The sequence below is a fragment of the Anopheles stephensi genome, chromosome 2 (genome assembly GCF_013141755.1).
Source record: "Anopheles stephensi strain Indian chromosome 2, UCI_ANSTEP_V1.0, whole genome shotgun sequence".
NCBI lineage: Eukaryota > Metazoa > Arthropoda > Insecta > Diptera > Culicidae > Anopheles > Anopheles stephensi.
In genome coordinates, this window is record NC_050202.1 from 47837862 (window position 1) to 47857426 (window position 19565).

At 46.1% G+C, this 19565-nt stretch overlaps 1 protein-coding gene across 1 annotated transcript in view; it reads left to right on the forward strand.

Moving 5' to 3' along the window:
* LOC118507080 (regulating synaptic membrane exocytosis protein 2) overlaps positions 1–19565 on the forward strand; it is a 32787-nt gene that overhangs the window by 1953 nt on the left and 11269 nt on the right. The window contains exon 2 of the mRNA XM_036045063.1: positions 15578–15687. Within this exon, the coding sequence (XP_035900956.1) occupies positions 15652–15687 (36 nt within the window). The 5' untranslated portion in view covers positions 15578–15651. The remainder of the gene's footprint in view (positions 1–15577; positions 15688–19565) is intronic.

Consider the following 19565-nt stretch of genomic DNA (forward strand, 5'->3'; position numbering starts at 1 on the left):
GAGATACAGAGCGTGAGAGAGTGAGAGAGCTGCCTGGAGTGAAGGATATTTTTTTTTTTACAATTTATCCTCTTACAAATTCGGTGTTTGTGTGTGTGTGGATGTATGGGTATGTATACATCTCTCTGTATGTGTGGTTGACGGCAAGCAAAAGCTGACCTTCCGTGCGTAGGTGGCCACCTGAGAAGGAATCATCCTTACCATTTGCTCCGTTTGCGTATGATCAGCAACCGCGCTAGGGGTGTGTGTGTGTGTTTGTATATGTCGATGATGTTAGCAACAGGGCATGGAGGATGTAATGATGGCGGGCAGCAAGGAGGGGCCGCTGTTGATTTATTTGCCTCACCGAGCTATAAATAGTATCTGGTGGCTAATACCTTCGTAATATAGTAATAACGATAATAATCAATCATACTTTATTTTCGTACACAACCACCACACGGGCGCGGGTTCACCTTTCGGGGTATGTTTTTCACGATCCAAGCAACAGGCTGCCGTAGTTGCTACCAGCTACCACTACCCGAGGGTAGCCAAGATTGAATTATACTTTTACCGAGAACTTTTGTTTATACGTATGATTTCATTTCTTTCTCGCTGGAAGGCGAGAGAAAACAAAAGCCGTTTCCTAAATATGGTTCGTGTTACCACGATTCCGGTTGAGTAGCAGACGCAGTGAAGTGTAGTTTTAGTTTTATATTTTCCACAGTATTATATTTTCCACTGAAGGAAGAAAAACTTTAAAACGGTGTCACTTCCTTGTCCTTTCCCAGGCTACTGGTTGACGCACCCCCTTCTTCTTCCTTTTTTTCCCTGACCGTTACAGCTGACATTTCGGTCATCCGGTATCCTACTGTCATCCGTTATCCTGCTGTCATCCGTCACTCTACTGTCATCCTATCTTTCCTAACATTCCCCCCGCCCGTGACCAACTACGTATGGTCACCTTGAGTCTTCAGGTCAAGTAAGGCTAGCTTCGCCACTGGTCTTCTTAGTGTCCCTGTAGCTGTCCGAACCCATGCTTGCCGCACATGGCCATCGACTCCTCTTATAACGTCTTCAACAATTCCTCTATTCCAATTGTTCCTAATTGTACCTTCTAACACCAGTACCAAATCTCCTGACCTAATCTCACGGACATTTTCAAACCATTTACACTGTCGCGTGATAACTGGCAGGTACTCCTTAATCCACCTTTTCCACACACCGTCCAGGATATGCTGTGCTAGTTTCCAATTTCCTCTTAAACTGTCCCTATAGTTCGTCGGTAACGCTGGTTGTTGTTTGATCCCCGAAGAACTCCCTAACAGGAAGTGGTTTGGTGTGATCGCCTCCTGGTTCTCCGGATCTAACGGAACGTAGGTCAACGGTCTGGAATTGATCATAGCCTCAGCATCGTAGAGAACTGTTGCGAACGTCTCATCATCAGGAGTGTTCTTCACCTCCATCACTGTGCTAATCGCTGCCTTCACTGAGCGTACCATACGTTCCCATACTCCACCCATATGTGGAGCACCAGGCGGGTTAAAGGTCCAACGGGTGTGCTCGTTGGTGAAAGTTGCCGCTAGGATGTCATTGCGCTGCTGGATCTCCCTCTGCAGTTGTCTGCTAGCACCCACGAAGTTGGTCCCGTTGTCGCTAAAGATTTCCACAGGAGCACCACGCCGCGCCACGAATCGCCTGACCGCCATTACACACGATTCCGTTGACAGACTGTGCACCACCTCCAGATGCACGGCTCGTATGGTCAAACACGTGAATAGTGCTACCCACCGTTTTTCGTTTGACCTTCCTCTCTTTACCAACACCGGTCCAAAGTAATCCAGTCCAACGAAGGTAAATGCCCTGACGAAAGCTGCCAACCTCTCCTTAGGTAAAGGTGCCATTGGTGGAATTTGTGGTAGCGACCGCCGTATTGTGCAAAATGCACAACTCTTCGCTACCTTCATCACCAATACTCGCAACTTAGGAATCTGGAATTGTTGACGCAACTCGTTCACCACCGTTTCGTTGTTAGCATGACGATAGACTCGATGGTACCGATCCACTATCAGCTCCGCCAGTTTACAGTTGTTTGGAAGAATCACAGGATACCTTGCGCAGTACGGAACTTCCGCCGCCGCCCCTATTCTCCCACGCATGCGTAACACGTTTTCTTCATCCAAAAATGGTAGCAGTTGGTAAATACGACTTCGCTTAGATACCGTTTTTCCTTTAGATCCATCGCCGCCATTCTCGCTGTTCAGGATAAGAATTTCTTCCGGAAAGAACTCACGCTGTGTCTGCTTCCACAAAACAACGTTTGCCTTGCAGAGTTCTTCGTGCCTGAGGTTCCCTCCTAGCGCTGGTTCATCTTTCACCTTCCTGCCTAGATTGCCCACATATCTTACGATCCACCCAATCGTCCTCTGCAGCCTCTCTAGTTTACTAAACCTCTCGTAAGGAATTGGTAACAATCCTGTGTCGGTGGCTTCGACATGCAAATTTACTCGTCGTTCCTCGTCCGCTGTGCCGGTATCAACCGACCTCTGTTTCGGCCAGCTGTCTTCCTTTTCCTGCAAGAACCATGGTCCTTGAAACCACGTGCTGTCGTAACTGAAGTTCGATCTTCCTTTCCACTTCGTCGCTTCATCCGCCGGATTGTGGTCAGTCGGCACCCATCGCCATTCATTCGCCGAGGTGCTCTCCAAAAGCTCGACCACTCTATGGGCCACGAAAGGTTTGTAGTTTCGGGGATCTGCTCTTATCCATGACAAGGCGACGGTACTGTCCGACCAAAGCACTCGTCGTTTAGCCTTGATTGGATGATGTTCCTGCGTGTATAACAGAAATCGCGCACCCAAAACGCACGCCTGAAGCTCTAGCTTCGGTATGGTGAGTGGCTTCAATGGCGCAACCTTAGCCTTTCCTCCCACAAGAGTACATTGTGCCTCACCCGTGTCGTCGACAATGCGGAGGTACAATACGCATGCGTATGCGTGTTGACTGGCGTCGACGAACAAATGCCATTCGCTGTTCTCGTACGTCTTCATACAGGCTTCCGTGAAGTAACATCGAGGTATGCGTATATCGGCAATCGTTTGGAAAAGATCCACCCATCTGCGCCAGTCTCTGTATTGGTTGCTACTAATCTCCTCATCCCACTGCGTGCCGGTTCGCCATAGATCTTGTATTAAAATCTTCCCGTGTATTACGAACATCGCCAGCAGTCCAAGGGGATCGTACAACGACATAACGCACCGTAATACCTCTCTCTTCGTGGGAATCCGCTCTGCAGTTAGAACGCCTGATACCGCCGTGCACGCCCGAGTGCAGAATCCTAATTCATCGGATGCAGGATTCCAACGCATCCCCAACACGCGTTCCGTATCATCTCCCGTAGATGATAAGCATTTGATGGTACCGCCATCTGACTCGCCGAGAGATTTTGTAACCATCAAATCATTTGAGCTCCAGTTCCTGAGTTCAAACCCACCGTTGCGGAATATCTCCCTTACCTCCTTGGCTACCTGACACGCCTCTTCAACCGTCCCGAAACTGTCCAAGAAATCGTCCACGTAGGTACTCTCAAGGATGCCCTCTACCGCTCGTGGAAATTGTTCGATGTGCTCCTTTGCGTTTCGATTTTTGACGTACTGTGCTGTAGCCGGTGAACACGTAGACCCAAACGTCACGACGTCCACGATGTAGGTTTCCAACTCGTGTGCAGGATCATCCCGCCATAAGAAGCGCTGTGCATGCTTGTCTGCTTTTCGCAACCTAATTTGCAAAAACATTTCCTTCACGTCTGCACACGTCGCCACTGCATACAGACGAAAGCGGAAAAGTACGCCAGGTAGCGACATAACCTCATCCGGTCCCTTGAGCAGCACGTCGTTCAGCGAAATACCCTGTGCCTTAGCCGCCGCATCCCAAATCAAACGAACCTTTCCCGGTTTGTTTGGGTTCGTCACCAATCCTATTGGCAAGTACCAAATCCGTTTCGGGTCAGCCTCCGCCAGTTCTTGCGCCGTAGCCTTGTGTATGTATTGCTTTTCCAAAAGATCGTGAATCTGGCGGCGTACTTGCAGCTTGAGCTGCCCATCTCGTTCCATCCTTTTCTCCAGGCAATCGAACCTGCGACTTGCCATACCGATACTAGAAGGAAGCTGTATATCGTCCGCCTTCCACAAGAGACCCGATTCAAAACGCTTGCCGATACGAACGGTAGTTGTTTCCAAAAGGTGTTGCGCACGTCGTACATCCGGATCTAATTCGACAACGCGAACAACTCCCACCTGTTCTAAGTCATAGAACTTGCGCATCGTTTCGAGAATCTCTGCCTGGTTGTTGCATTCGCAAATGTGCAACAGCCGTTCACATTCCACCTTCATCGGCTTCCCATAAATGCACCAACCTAAGCGCGTCTTTACCGCGATGGGGTCACCAGCCGCTCCTTCTATTGTCCGGAGAGGGACCATTCATCGCAGGTTGTCCAACCCGATTAGCACCTTGGGTTCCGCATCATGATATTCCCTTACCGGTAGGCGTTTTAGATGTTCCCACCTTCCTTCGTCCGGTACGAAGGATTGACGAGGTAGATTCAGCTTAGGAACCGTCCGTACCGAGTTGATCGCGAAACTCTTTGTGGAACCGACGGGTCCCACCTTGAGATTTACGCGCCTGGAACCAGCCTCAACCCTGGTAGTGTCTCCGGTCCAACGGATGCAGAGAGGTTCCACCTCCCCTTCGACACCCAATTCTTCCGCTAAATCCTCGTCCACTAACGTCATGGACGAACCTTCATCTAAAAAGGCGAACGTTGTCACCGTGGACGTCGGGCCATACACAGTGATGGGTACAATGCGAAAGAGCGTATTCGAAGAAGATAACGCGTGCTGGTGGTGATTACTTTCCGCTACAGTACCTCCGTTGTTTCCGCCATCTCGAACCGATACCGAAGCACTGGTCCCGTTACTGACCCCACGCTCCTCATCTGCGCCGTGCAACAACGCATGATGCCGGTACGTACACCCCTCCCTGCCGCATACTGGTCTGTTGTGGCACGTCCGCCAATTGTGCTTCCCCAGACAGCCGAAGCATAAGGAAAGTGCACGCGCCTTCATCCAGCGCTCCTTCACCGCCATCGCACCAAACACGAAACACTTATCCACCTCGTGTCCTCTGTTGTTGCAAATTAGACAAGATTTTCCTACCTTAAAGTGATTCGTTCCGGATGGCGTCGCTCCCTGCGTCTCCACGTGCGTGTGCACGTAGCCTCTCGTGCTGGGTTTCTTGCGCTCCGCTTGTTTCAACGATGGTGACTCTCGGCTGCTTAACACTTCCGCGTTGCTCTGCAACTCGGCCATATACTCCCGGAACATCAGAAGATCCGGCTCCTCGATGTGGCTTACAAACCGCGTCCAATTGTACTGCTCACTTATCGGCAGCTTCTCCACGATCTCCTTCAGTAGCAGGGGGTTGGTCAGATGCGCCTGTCGTCCAGCAGCCTTCATGTGGTCCACCATGCTTTGCACTGCCTCGCCGAAAGCAACCACAGTTTCCGGCTTCTCCAAACACGGTGCAGGGGTTCTATGCACCTTATCGATCAACGCCGAGATGAGATGTGTTGATCGCCCATACCGTGATCGTAGCGTCGCTATCACTTGCGGCACCACCTCCGGCAACAGCAACCTGCTTCGCACTGCTTCTAGCGCGGGACCCTTCAGCGCCTTCTGCAGTCGTAGCATGTTTTCCCAATTGGAAAGACCGCACTTTTCCGTGGTGTGTTCGTAAAACGTTATGAATAGCGGCCAGTCCGCCGGGTCACCGGCAAACACGGGCAATTCGGTAGGTGTACCACGATGCGCGCATTCACGCTGGATTTGTTCACGCTCCTTTCGCTGTGAGTGCTGCACCATATTATCCGCCGCATGGGAGGGTAACCAAGTTGATGTTTCCGGATTGTCTTTTATCCCCAACTCCTCGGCTAGCAAGTCCTCTTCCTCCTTCACGAATTTCAGCTGTAGTTCTAGCTCCACCCGTTTCCTCTCCGCCTCTTGCCGGCGTTTCATTATGGCGAGCCGGTTAGCCAAACTATCCCTATCGTCAGCAAGAGTGAGGTTATGTGTTGCCGCCACGCTGTCGCTCGTGTGCCGTGGACGAGGGCCTTCCGTGAGTTGCTTCCTAACCTCAACCGTTTTGAGGTTACGGTTTTCGGCGTCCTTTTGTGGCTCCATGTGCCTGGTCGGCGTCCGCTTTACCGCTCCAGTGCCACCCGTACAAGCGACGCAAAACCACTTCCTATTATTCATCGTCTCCTGTGATTCTGTTATCCCGACACACGAGAAGTGCCACCATGTGTTGCAAGCGTCACAGGCCACATACAATTTGTCCGCCACGGAATCGCTGCATGCCTGGCAGCAATCCTTTCCATCCATTTCCATCTTTGAACCGTTTTAAAGGCTTTTAGTGTTACCACGATTCCGGTTGAGTAGCAGACGCAGTGAAGTGTAGTTTTAGTTTTATATTTTCCACAGTATTATATTTTCCACTGAAGGAAGAAAAACTTTAAAACGGTGTCACTTCCTTGTCCTTTCCCAGGCTACTGGTTGACGCACCCCCTTCTTCTTCCTTTTTTTCCCTGACCGTTACAGCTGACATTTCGGTCATCCGGTATCCTACTGTCATCCGTTATCCTGCTGTCATCCGTCACTCTACTGTCATCCTATCTTTCCTAACAGTTCGCATTAACGTTTATCGATTAAATCTGGTTCGCCGCCTTACTACTTGACACCTTGTGGACCACCATAGGGATCAAGGTGTATGTATTTAGAAGGTGGATTTTTATCGATTTGACAGGGCGACATTTTAGTCGAGTTATGTCAGAGTTTGTTTACAAAAACATATGGTATGGGGCTACCAACATGAACAAACAGCCTCGATTCTCAGTCCTTTGAGCAATTTCGCTAATTTATGGGTCATCTTCGCATATTAAGTGTTGTCCCACAGACGATTCACGATATTTGGTTGCATTTTTCGTCAAAAAATCGCAAGCGATACCACCACCGGCGCCTCCTCCGATGCTGCCGTCACTCTTCTCAATACCCTTCCCCTTGATCACCACGGAACTGTTATGTCAGGTCGAGAAATGTCAATTTGCTCTAAACAACTCTACCTTCTATATCTACATACCTTGATAGGGATGAAGGATGATGATGCTGGTGGATCAAGCATGTAACACGGAATCGAAATGGATGAGCATTTTTTTCTCCCCAATGGATGCGATGCGATTTAATAAGATGGCGGGCAAGCCGCACGAGGCCACAAGATATGGGTGGTGGTGGTGGTGGCTTAGAGACACAGAGGCGGCTTCTTGACGATGATGATGGTTTCCGAATTCGAATTGGTCCGCATAAGAGACGGGACGTGATGGAACGGGCCAGCTCTTCGGTTTTCCATGCCTGGAGAGGACATACCCGCGCACACACACACACACACACACACACAGGTGGGAGGAAAGTCATAAAAATAGAAAAGAAATGCTTCATTCTCACTTTTTTCACACCTCTTAATCGATTTTTCGATTCGCTGACTCCAATCATTCTTGTTGATTTTTAACGACTTTTCCAACCCGGAAGACGCGCGCCTTGGACGGCGGTCAGTTCGCTGGAACGCATCAGGGCGACGTACGTTAAATATTAAAGACTCGAATTGATGGGATACATACAGAGGGCTTTTTTTTTGGTTTTGTTACCAGAATTCTATTTTTGTCCGATTTTCGAAATTTGAAATTTCAAATTCTTCTCAGATAGCAAAAGGCAACGTAACAGCTTAATCTACTATCTGCAGAGCTATGTGAGCATTTCGCGTCCAGGAAAGGGCCCAGTAATGCCTGCGGCTAATCAGCTCAACCCAAAACTATCCCAAACTCTTGGCCTACCTTTCGGCACTCGTACTGCACTACGCTCTAAAATAATATCATCGCCCCAAAACTTGATCCCCTGTGCTTTATCCCTTTTCGAATTCTGGTACCGTTTGGCCAGGTTCCAGGCTCCAGGCCGCCGGTATCGTTACATTAGAAAGCTCTCGATGGGCAAAACTTGTCGGAAGCTCCCAGCTCGGTTCACGAGAATCCGTTTTGGGGGTAAGTAACCATCCATTCGAAGCAAATGCTCTGGACGCTCTCTCTCTCACACTCTTACCACCGCTCGGGGGCAGATCCTCGCATCCTGTCCGCAACCCTGTTATGCCCGGAAGAGCTCAAGGATGGATTCCCTTTTTTGCACCGGCGGCATTGGCTTAACCCAACAACGAACGCACGGTAAGGGCAAAATAGGTTTCGCCCGCTGAAACATTAGAACCAGCACCAGCCGGTCTATCGACGAAAGGTGGTTTTATGTGTACTTTGCTAGTTCTTTTTTTCCCCTCACCAACTTCTCCGGTTTCGTTTTGCTTCAGTAAGCTTCCCAACCCGTCCTCCGGTGGCGTATGATATCACACCGACTCATCAACTGCCATCGCTGTCCCGCATCATACCCCCGGTTATCGCTCCGCGGTGATACACCGTGCAGGGAGATACGATAGATCAGGGCATTTCGATGAAACGCCGGAAGCGGCCCGGTGGCAGAAGAGGAACGGCAGGAACGAGCGAAAAAAAAACTCACAAAATGAAAAGCTCACACACATTTCATAACATAATGTGCATCTGCATGCTGGGTTTAATAAATGCATTCCACGAGAATTGCGCGGGCCACACATAAAGAGGAAACACGAGAGAGCCGCGTGTCCTGTTTGCGCTTCCTGTTCCGCGCCGGAACGAATGAATGCTGTCGGTTAGAGGGACGACGATACACGGCTCTGTTTTCCCAGCTCGATGCACCGCTGCTATTGCTTTTCCCCTGAACAGGATGCACTTGAGTGTCAATATGGTGAACAAAACGCGCTCCGCAAGCATCCCGTAGCGTAGCCATCCCCTTTTTCTTTGGCTGCGGTAAAAGTTTACATAAACATGGCACACTACCAACGTGTAGTTGTGTAGTGGGGCTTAAGGATAAACTTGTTACTGTACCGTGTGGCCCGTGTGGCCTTCCCGGCCTTTCAGACGCAACAGCAGCTCTTTGATCGGGAGTTTATTATACAGTGTGTCGCGGGTGTTTAGTGTTAAAAAGGGGGTGGGGGGGGGGGGAAGTACAGGCAACAAGCTAAATACGTCTACGTGAGATGTGTACTGCACGTGATAGAAGATAAAGTAAGTTGGGAAGCTTCTGCGTTGGTTGGGCACGTCATTAAAATGGCACCTAACCATGTGGTTTGTGTTAAGGAGATGTGCCAGGCTGGCGATGAGGCTTCACTGATTGTATCAATTCTGGTTTTGATAGGACAGAATTGAGTTTAAACTAGTACAACGTTTGATCGTTTGAAGAACTTAGGATCGTTCTTTTGGTAAAATAGATCATATTGTACGAGTTATTAGGATCTATAATTTCAGTTTGGATCAGGAAAATGTTACGCTTGAATGTCCACTGCTTAGTTCTTCTTATTCTTTGGCCTAACGACCTCTTAAGTCATGCCTGCCATTTCTGGCTTACGAGACTTGATGATACCATGTAGTTGGAAAGTTAGTCCTCACTACGGGGGAACGATCCGAACCCCGGTCCTGCCGTATGAAGACCGGCGCCGTTGTCGCCTTTACCACCGACTGCCATACGACTCTTTTCACGGATCGACCCGGAGTCGAGTTCGTTCCTATACGAATCGAGTTCGACCCGTGGGTACAACAAGTTCGAATCGACCCGGAGCGATTGCGGGACGACCCAATAGACCGAACTCGTCAAACACACGGGCAGACCCGAACTTGTTGCACCCACGAGTCGACCTGAACTTGTTGGAACTAAGGATACGACCCACACATTCCGGGATTCTAACACAGCCTATCGGCCACCCATCGGATCTGATCGGAGCGCTCCGATGCCGGATTCAGGTCCAGTTCCCAATTCCACACTCCGGAATGATAAATTTTCCTAAAATGACTCGCAGAGGTTGAGAGGGATTAAGTTTGGATGGGATTTGATATCCCGTGCCACTTGGAGATCGGTGCCGAAATCGGATCTACCGCCGGACCGCTACAAAACGAGAGGATATAATAACGGATAAGGGAAGGCTGTAGTCTGTATTCAAAATCCAGTGTGAATCCAGAATCAAAACGAGTCCGGAATCAAAAACGATCTCAGAATCAAAACGAGTCCGGAACTGGTCGGAATATATTTTTTTTTGGATAGGATCGGACTCATTATTAAGAGGAATTGGAACGGAATCGTGATTATTCAGGAGATATAGTTCCTGATTTTTTTCACGAATAGTCACTTTGCCACCGTAAACCCGCAATTTGGCATTATGAGTCTCAAAGAGGGATTTGTGTTAAACGGTAAATGATAAGATACGCACGCGACTACAACTACAACAGATAACGGTGGAAGCACTATTCTATGACCATAATACTGAATGTGTTATTTGGCGGGTTTTTTTTTTTTGGTTTTTAGGTGTTTCCTAATTGGTTGGCACCGGCTTACAGAGCATCTATCTAAACGAGGATGGACATTTTTAAATAAAACTCAATGTCTACTGTTTAAGCTGAACCAAGCGAATATTACCTAAAATCAACGGCTGACACCACTTGTGAAGCAAATATTCCTGACGTTAAGTGTTGGTCAGCACAGTGCTATCAGAAGATTTTATAATAAAATAATCACTCTGTAGCCGAAATGAAATTTCCAATGATTTTCTAGGCCAAAAAAGTGCTGAAAATAAGCATAGAAATCCTCGGAAATACGCCTAATTTTATCTTGGTCATATTAGGTCGTCTTAGGCAGGATGATGTCTAGTTGTAGACGGACTTTTCGTTACATTAAGCTCAAAGTTGAGTTGTATGCTCGAGAATTAACATCGCAGTTCTAGCTCTCTATATTCACGTGATCGTTACTATATTATGGTCCTCCTGACAATATCATCTGGATTTAGGACTTTAAATCCATCCATTAAAACCTCCAGAAATTGACAAAAATGGCAGGCATGGCGGGATTATTTAAAAGCATTAGGGAAGAACTTGTCACTTAAATAGCTGAAAGACACAGTGGCCTCTACTGCGTGAAACTCCGTCTCGCGTGCACATTTAATGCCCTTCAATTCTCCAACGTCAACGTGTTATAATCGTGGCAAAAGCCACGGTTCAAGGAAACTCAAAGCGACGGTGTTACAGGACCGTTGGGGACCGTAGCCAAAATCGGTGCAAAAGTCCCGAAAGGTGCAAAAGTCCGATTTCTGGTTCACTTCCGTTTCGCGAATCAGCCTAATCAAGACTCATTTTTTTGGGGCGGTATTAATGAAGCGCTCATTGAAAATGTTGCTGGCAGAAAAGATAGGTTGAAAAAAAAATATTTATTTAAGAAATAACACGCAGGTTTCTTGGAAGCATCCTTAAAATGGACGGTAAATATCGCCATGCTTATGATTCGAGGGACACCTTCTTTGGTTTCAGGCAAGATGCAGCAATCGAAGAGTCATTACGGCCAAATATTTTTATTCTAGAGTACCCTGCACGATCACTCCTCAGTATCACGAGTAGGACATCTCGGCTTATTAAAGTTCTCAAATAGTTTTCATGTTTCAAAAATGCGAAAAGATAGGATAGTTATTACTCGTATATTCTTAAAATTTTCTAACACATCAAAATCTATCAAAATATTGTGCAAAGCTTCTGAGTTATCCAGCTTAAAGCAAGGAAACGTGGCATTATCCTGCCTTTGCAAAACTCAATTGCCATGGCCGGATAAGCTTATTTCTCACATTTAGATATTTACCGACTTCAACCTCGTAGAAACTCTTGTCACTTTTTTACATTCATCCATTGTGGAAATATGTTTCTCGACGATATTAAACCGATTCGAGTTATGTCGCTCTGGACGTTGCTATTCGTTGCTTGGTAAAATATGCTGCAAATGTCTTGTGGTCGTCACTGGACATTATAATTCTTGAAACGAATCTGGGATCCTCTTCTAGTTCACTAATTTTTTTACAGATAATTCGCTTATACCGCGTGCCATCTAACTGTGCCCTCTCAGTTTCACCTATTCATTAAATAATAAAATATTCATCAAATCTAATACGGACTACATAATTATATAAGAAAAAGAAGAAAGCAAAAACAGAACAAATTAAAGAACGTAAATGGAAAAAAATAGAAAAGCAGGACTGCTTTAGTCTCAATACGTGGTACGCAAGATTAGTTCAAAACTGTTTCTGTTAGTGTCGAGATCGACTGAGCTATTTCAAGCAAGGTAGGAAGTTGAAGCGTTCGGGTGGCCGATGCGACAGTGGCGCCGATCTTCATACCGCAGAACCGATGTTCACAGGACTAACTATCCACTTAGGGTAAAACCAAGTCCTTAAAATTCCAGAAATGGCAGGCTTTCGAAGAGACCTTTCGAAGTAGCAGTGCCAAAGAAAAAGAAGGAGTAGCCATACAGCTTTTATAGTGAATCACTGTAATCAAACTCAGGCGATCTAAATTCTGTCCTGAGAAATGGTCTTGGCCTAAAGATCCTGCTGCAAGCCTGAGAGCTTATTTTCTTGAGCTTGCGTAAAATATACACTTAACCGTCATTCGCCATCATGGTGCAGGGATTACAGTCCGAATAACAGACACCTAGCTCAGTAATTAGCGTAGGGTCCAAGGCCAAAGATAAAAGATCAGACGTGTAAATTTTATTCGCATTTATTCTATCCGGGCTATTCTGTACTGTAATACTAGAAAATTTTAAATTTCCCCTTCAATTAGTACAATATAAATATTAAAACCTGGAAGAATCCTTAAAGTCCTTGCCTAATCGTGAAATAAACGCTGACAGACGAAACGCGTTTGAAATTGTTAACTCGTAATGTTCTTGGCAAGTCAACCTAATGGTCGTCCTTTTTAAAGAACTTTGCGTTTGTGGGATGTAATTGGAAAGTGTCATGATCGAATTCTCTTGAAGAGATACCTGCATTATGTTATGTTTTGTCTTCATGCATGAAACCTCATCTCCAGTGGGAACTGATTGCAACTGATTGAATATCGTGCCCAAAAATTTAGCAGGAAGCTTCGTTAGCATGGTGGGGATATAAATTCTAAACGGATATTAAGAACATAATTTTCCATTTATTATTTGGAAATATGAGTCCTGACAAATTAGCAAATTTTTCAAATGCATTTCTTTGAAGCATATTGAGAGCCAGCAAAAGAATATTATTTCGTATATTTATGAGCATGATCACCATCACAGTAGGCATTTGGCGGGATGAAACCTTTAGAAATCCAAATTAAGCTAGGACAAAACAAAATATGGTCTTCGAAAATAAAGGTTAAAACTAAGAAAACCCCATGTTATAACATTTAGGTTCTGGGTTATGAAAATTTAAGTTAAAAAAAACGAAAAGTTTAGTGACTTTTTATTTGAGTGTTTTCTAACTCTAGATATCTATAAATTCTGAAAATGTCAACCAATTTGTATGTGAAGTAGCTATATGCAGAGGAAAATTCTATTCTAATTATACAAAACAACGAGACTGAATAACAAGGAGGCAACTTCAACCAGTGGCGGTCCGGTGGCCGAAGACCGCTTCACACGGCAGGACCGGGGTTCAAATCCCATTCGGATTGCTTCCCCGTACGCAGAACTGACTTATTTCTTCTTCGGTGGCACTACAACCTCGAAAGGTCTCGGCCTGCCATTTTTGGCTTTCTGTGACGTGCTTTCACCCGTAGCAAGGTAGTCAAGCCCTGCTTACGAGAAGACGGTCTGGATAGGATTTGAACCCCGGTCCTGCCATGTGAAGACCGGCGCCGTTGTCACCGCGGTCACCGGACCGCCCCAATTTACTAATTTACTACGGGTAAAATCAAGTCACAGAAAGCCACAAATGGCAGGCCGATGCCTTTCGAGGTTGTAATGCCACCGAAGAAGAAAAAGAACTTGAACTATTTAATTGGTAGGAATCCTCGATTTTTAATAAAAGGTTTCAAGGATATTTTAGAACTACGTTTAACTATAAAGTTTCTACTAAATTAACTGCCCATCGGCGCTCTATTTAAAGTTATTTAATTTTGATTTTTTTTTAATTTGGTGTTATCCGGTGCCCGAGCCGTTAGCGACGTCGGACTTTACACGGCACTACTGGGGTTCAAATATCATCTAGACAGCCTCCGACCAGTACTGGCTATCGTTCTTCTTCTTCCTTGGCACTACAACTTCGAGAGGTCTCGGCCTGGCATTTCTGGTTTTCTGTGACTTGATTTTACCCGTAGGAAAGTAGTCAGCCCTGTGTACGGGGAGGTCTTCCGGATGGGATTTGAACCCCGGTCCTGCCTTGGGATGTGGTATTCGGCCCCTGTACTGCCCCAACTGGCGGAATGGCTACCCAGGTACGGATAAAAACCAGTCACAGGAAAGCAGGAGGCTTTCAAGGTTGTAGTACCAAGGAAGGGGAAATCCATCAAATTGTTGTTAAAATGTCACCAAATTGTGTTCAAATGTAGCACAAATATTCAAAAAGTACAAATTCAAAAAGTAGTAGAAACCCTCAAAAATATTAGTTGTAACCTGATGACATTGCTCTTGTAGATGAAAATTTTGTTCCTACCGAATAAAAAATTATTTCTGTTACGCACTGTATTGCCTCACTATGGTCTCTGAAGCTTTCGTGCATTTATGGTCACTTTCAAATTTTCTTTTCTTTTTTAGAACTGGCAAAATTACATAACTTAATAATCGTTTAAAATAAAAAATTGTTTTATCACGGTATTCGAGATCTGAACACACATTCATCAAGGCAATTCTCTTTTCCTACCCCAAAGATTGATAACACCGTTGAAGCCGAGTTCTTTGGTGCCCCCCAAATGGCCCCAGAGCTTCTCACACATGCCACAAATAATTCACTCTACAGTAAACGCGTAACATGTGCCCAGTAAAATCTGTACAGTACAGTAACCACTGCGCCAACAGCCTGTCAACAACTCGTTATTTTCCTGGAACATACATATTGTTGTTGCTCGCTGATGGCAAGAAGAGCCCTGGAGGAGGAGGCACAAACAACCCACCCCACCCCGTAAAGATACGAAGCACAATTGTTGTTTCTCTACATTGCTTCACCCTAAACAGACGGCACCGGTTCGGACCAGCACCGGATCGTTCGTTCGTTCGTTCGTTTTTCCAATATGTTGCAGCGAAAATTTTTCAATATCGCATTACACACACAAATTGCTCGGAAATCGCATCTGATTTTATCTGCCCGTTTACCGTGGTCCGTGACGGTGTATGTCCTTCCAGGCTCCAGCGCCGAACCCGACCTCACACAGAGCAATCCAATCCGCGCGATGCTCCCAAGGGAGATCGAGAGAGTGAAATAGAGAAAAAACACCCATGTCTGTCCATCGTCCAATCGTCAACTGTTGCTGGTGAAATTGTGCTTCAAATAAATAGAGAGATGGGAGAGCGAAAAAAAAAGGAAGGAAAACGGAATCACTAATGCCTCTTTTCTCCGCTTTTCTTCCGGCTTCTCGTTGCAGGGAACGTACGTCATCAACCTACCGAACAGCCACACGCTCGAGGGGATCGCTGCGGCGGAATTTAACATTTCAAAATGCTTCCAGCAAACGTAATGTCGTTCATGAAGAAGGTACGTACCACCAGCCCGTCCCGGCCCGTTCCGTAAGCTGGTGAAGACATCATTTTTAAGGAAGCGTTCGGACAACGCAGGGGGGGGGGGACGCAACGCTGTGCGAAAAGCATCGAAAAGCAAACATCACAATCCGGTTCACTACTAATCCCTGTCGTCCCTGCGAATACCCTGTGACGGGACGCATACGGCCCGCCAGATGGAAGCACGTACACACACACACAGACCCGTTTGTTGCATCCCAGGCTTCCGGGGCATCTTTCTTGCTCATTTATGCAGCATTTGCTTCTTCCGGCTCAACAGAATTTAGTCCCGGTGGGGAATGCGGGAAAGGGAGAGGAAGGGGACGATGGAGCAGCTAGTGGAGATAGAGTGCCGAGTGGTGGACAACAAACAGCAACAAAACACACTGTCGCTTCCATCCCCAACACTGTCAGTTGTCAACGTGATCTCGCTGAGCGCCGTTGCAGCTCTCTGGACGCCATTTTTCCGGATTGTGTAGCAAGTGTGCCGGGGAAGTAGAAGAAGCCGCTGAGGAAGACTCCTTTTGCATAACATCATCCCAACCACCCTCACCGGGCACTATGGCAGAGACGAACGCAATATTGCATAATTTAATTTGCATCCAAAAATGATTATTAGCCACATTTTGATGGTGGCTGGCCCATCCCGACTGGGCGACGCCCAAAGAGGAAGATACGTCGTTGGGGAGGGAGGGAGGTTTGCTACCAGAACTAATCATGCCCTTAAAAATGGTGTTTTTTCTGGGGGGGCGGGGGGAGGGGGAATTTTAAATCCCAACCATTACCGGCTTGAGATCCATTCAATTGCTTTATTCCATACAGCAGTGGGGCATCAAAGTGGGGACACTGTTAAATTTTAATCGCTCCCAGCTTTTCCTTATAAGCTATGGGAAATGTTATGAGATATGAGTAAAGTAAGCATCATTTGACCGGTCCAGTGGCCAAGGCGACAGCGGTGCCGAACTTCACACAGCAGGTCCGTGCTTCAAATCCCATCCGGACCGCCTCACCGTACGCAGGGCTGACTACCTTGCTTACGGGTAAAATCAAGTCACAGAAAGCCAACAAATGGCAGGCCGAGACCTCTCGAGGTTGTAGTGGCCCCGAAGAAGAGAAGCATCATTTTATGCTAACTTTCAGCCTAAGAGAGAACTGGCCTTACTGATAATGTTTCGTTTACACCTCATTGTGAGACTCGTTTTCAAATGACAACAAATTTTAATCAAGTTTTAGAGGATTTTGTTCAATATCTTAAACACTTTTTTATCAAGTGTACACCAATATTTGTCAGGCTAGCTATGTTAAATCTTGTACCAGTAGTTACTTATGTTTCATTTCCTTATCCACATTCATAACCTTGATCGTGTAAACGTACCGTGAGGAGATGGTGAATGTTTAATTACGATTAGCATCAGTTAAGTTGGGTGTCGGAAGTTTAGTTAGGTGATTTCATTTCATGTTGGAAACACTCACAAAGCATTAAGATCTCGTCCGGATGGTACCAACAATTTGTGTTTCCTCTGAGTTTCCTGTGAAGAGAGGTTTAAGGAGGCTTGCTAGCGAATTGTAGACCACCTTCAGGGAGGCAGACATTTGTGCTTTAACAATTTTTTAATGTACTAATTAAAGCGGCTCGGTGGTAGAGGCGACAACTGCACCGGTTTCCATACGGTAGGACCGGGGTTCAAATCCTATCCGGACCCTTTCCCCCGTATCGCCGTTCCGGAGTATCATTAAGTCTAGTAAGCCAAAAATGGCAGGCATGACCTAAGAGGAGAAAATTAAAGCGCCCATCGTACGTAATGTGGCAAACAGAGACCTTGGAATCCTGAGTACTCAGCATGGTATGGTTCACATTTTAATAGGTGTTCTTATGGATTTTAGTGAGACGTTGAAGCAAGAAGCCCGTTAAAACATGCGAAATAAGAGTGCAGGGAGAAATTGACGGTCCGAAGTCTTTCGTCGTTCTACTAAACTTAAAAGTCATACTCACTGACTAAGACCACGTAGTTGGATGGTGTCACTGCTCACTACGAGAGGACGATCTAGATGAGATTTGAGTCCCGGAAGACTGGCGCCGCTGTCGATTTTGCAGTTTCTATATATCAGCATTCTCGTTAACCGTTAACAAAACCATTTTTTCACATCACGCAATTCAATATATGCGACATGTTCAGAAGTTCCATCTCGATTCTAACAATTTATCAAAACCAAACCCCACCGGCTAGGAATATCTGGTTCGCAGTTTCAGCCTGTTCTGTACAGTTTGGCTCTTTCCGAGAAAAATGTAATGACCTCGGGTTTAGATAAAACGGTCGGTGATTCGTAAGGGCTTAAAAAAGGTATATTTAGATAACGATACTCAAATACTGTAACAGCATACCGATAACCTGTAAAAGCATACCGAGAAAGGTGAAACTGGACTGTTTCATACGGACAAAACTTTTTCCAACTGTGTCAGATTAAAACCTAAAATACTTTTCGTTTTTCTTCAAAATTCTAAAGCACTAGATAAAGGATTTTTCAAATGCGAGATACTTAGTTTTCCGATTTATCGGTTCTTTTATTACATTTGTTTTTGGTTAATTTGATTTTACTGCCTGCAGAACTTGCTCTACAGTACTTAAAATCCCTTTGGCTTCCATTCATTTTTTTTTTTTTTATTCATCAGGAACCTCCGGGACTGGTCGTATTGATAGCTTCCATTCCATTCAGTTCTATGTCTAACACTTTGAAACTATTTTTGAAACATAAATACAGACAGTGGAGGATAGAAAAATAACACCACCGAGTATTGTAAAAATGTTATAAGCTACAATACAGTGCGTAACAGCACAATAAGGCCTCCAGTTTTTTGAGAATAACTAGAAAAGTTGAGGGCAAAGTTGTATAGAATGAAACAATACGATTTCTAATATTTTTTGAAATATTGAAAGGTTTCGGCCTGCCATTTCTGGCTTTCTGTGACTTACTTTTACCCGTAGCAAAGTAATAAGATCTTCACGATGCGGCAAATCTTGGAGAAAATGGCGGAGCAGCAGCTCCACTCCTACCATCTCTTCATTGATTTTAAAGCCGCATATGACAGCATAGCCAGGGTAAAACTGTACGACGCAATGAGCTCTTTTGGAATCCTGGCCAAGCTTACCAGGCTTGTAAGAATGACAATGACCATCACATCACATGCCAGGTGAAGGTGGATGGAAAACTTTCAGGGCCCATTGCTACCACCAAGGGCCTGCGCCATGGAGATGGGCTTGCCTGTCTCCTGTTCAACCTGGCGCTAGGGAGAGCCATCCGTGACTCGGAGGTGGAAACTTCGGGGACCATCTTCTATAAGTCAATCCATATCAACGCTGATGACATAGACATCATTGGTTTGAGGCTCTCGTATGTAGCAGAAGCTTATCAAAGGATCGAGCGTGCGGCACAAAACCTCGGGTCGGTGCTAACAAACACTGATTTACGCAGGGGTGATGTATAGATAGGTGACCGCAGCTTCGAAGTCGTCCAAAAGTCACCTATCTGGCGCAAGGGTGCTGGCTGCCAACCGGTCATTCTACAGCCTGAGAAAACTTCTCCACTCTAAATAACTGTCGCGACGGACGAAGCTGGGACTGTACAGAACATTTATAGTCCCAGTACTCACATACGCCTCTGAGACATGGACTCTGTCCAAAACTGACGAAGCCCTCTTAGCCGCGTTCAGAAGGATTTTTAGCTCCGTATGTGTGGAACGACAATGGAGGAGCCGCTGCAATGGTGAGCTCTACGAGCTGTACGATGATCTCACTATCGTACAGCGCATTAGACTCGCCAGGCTCCGGCAGCAGGCCAAGACCGCAAAGCGGTTGT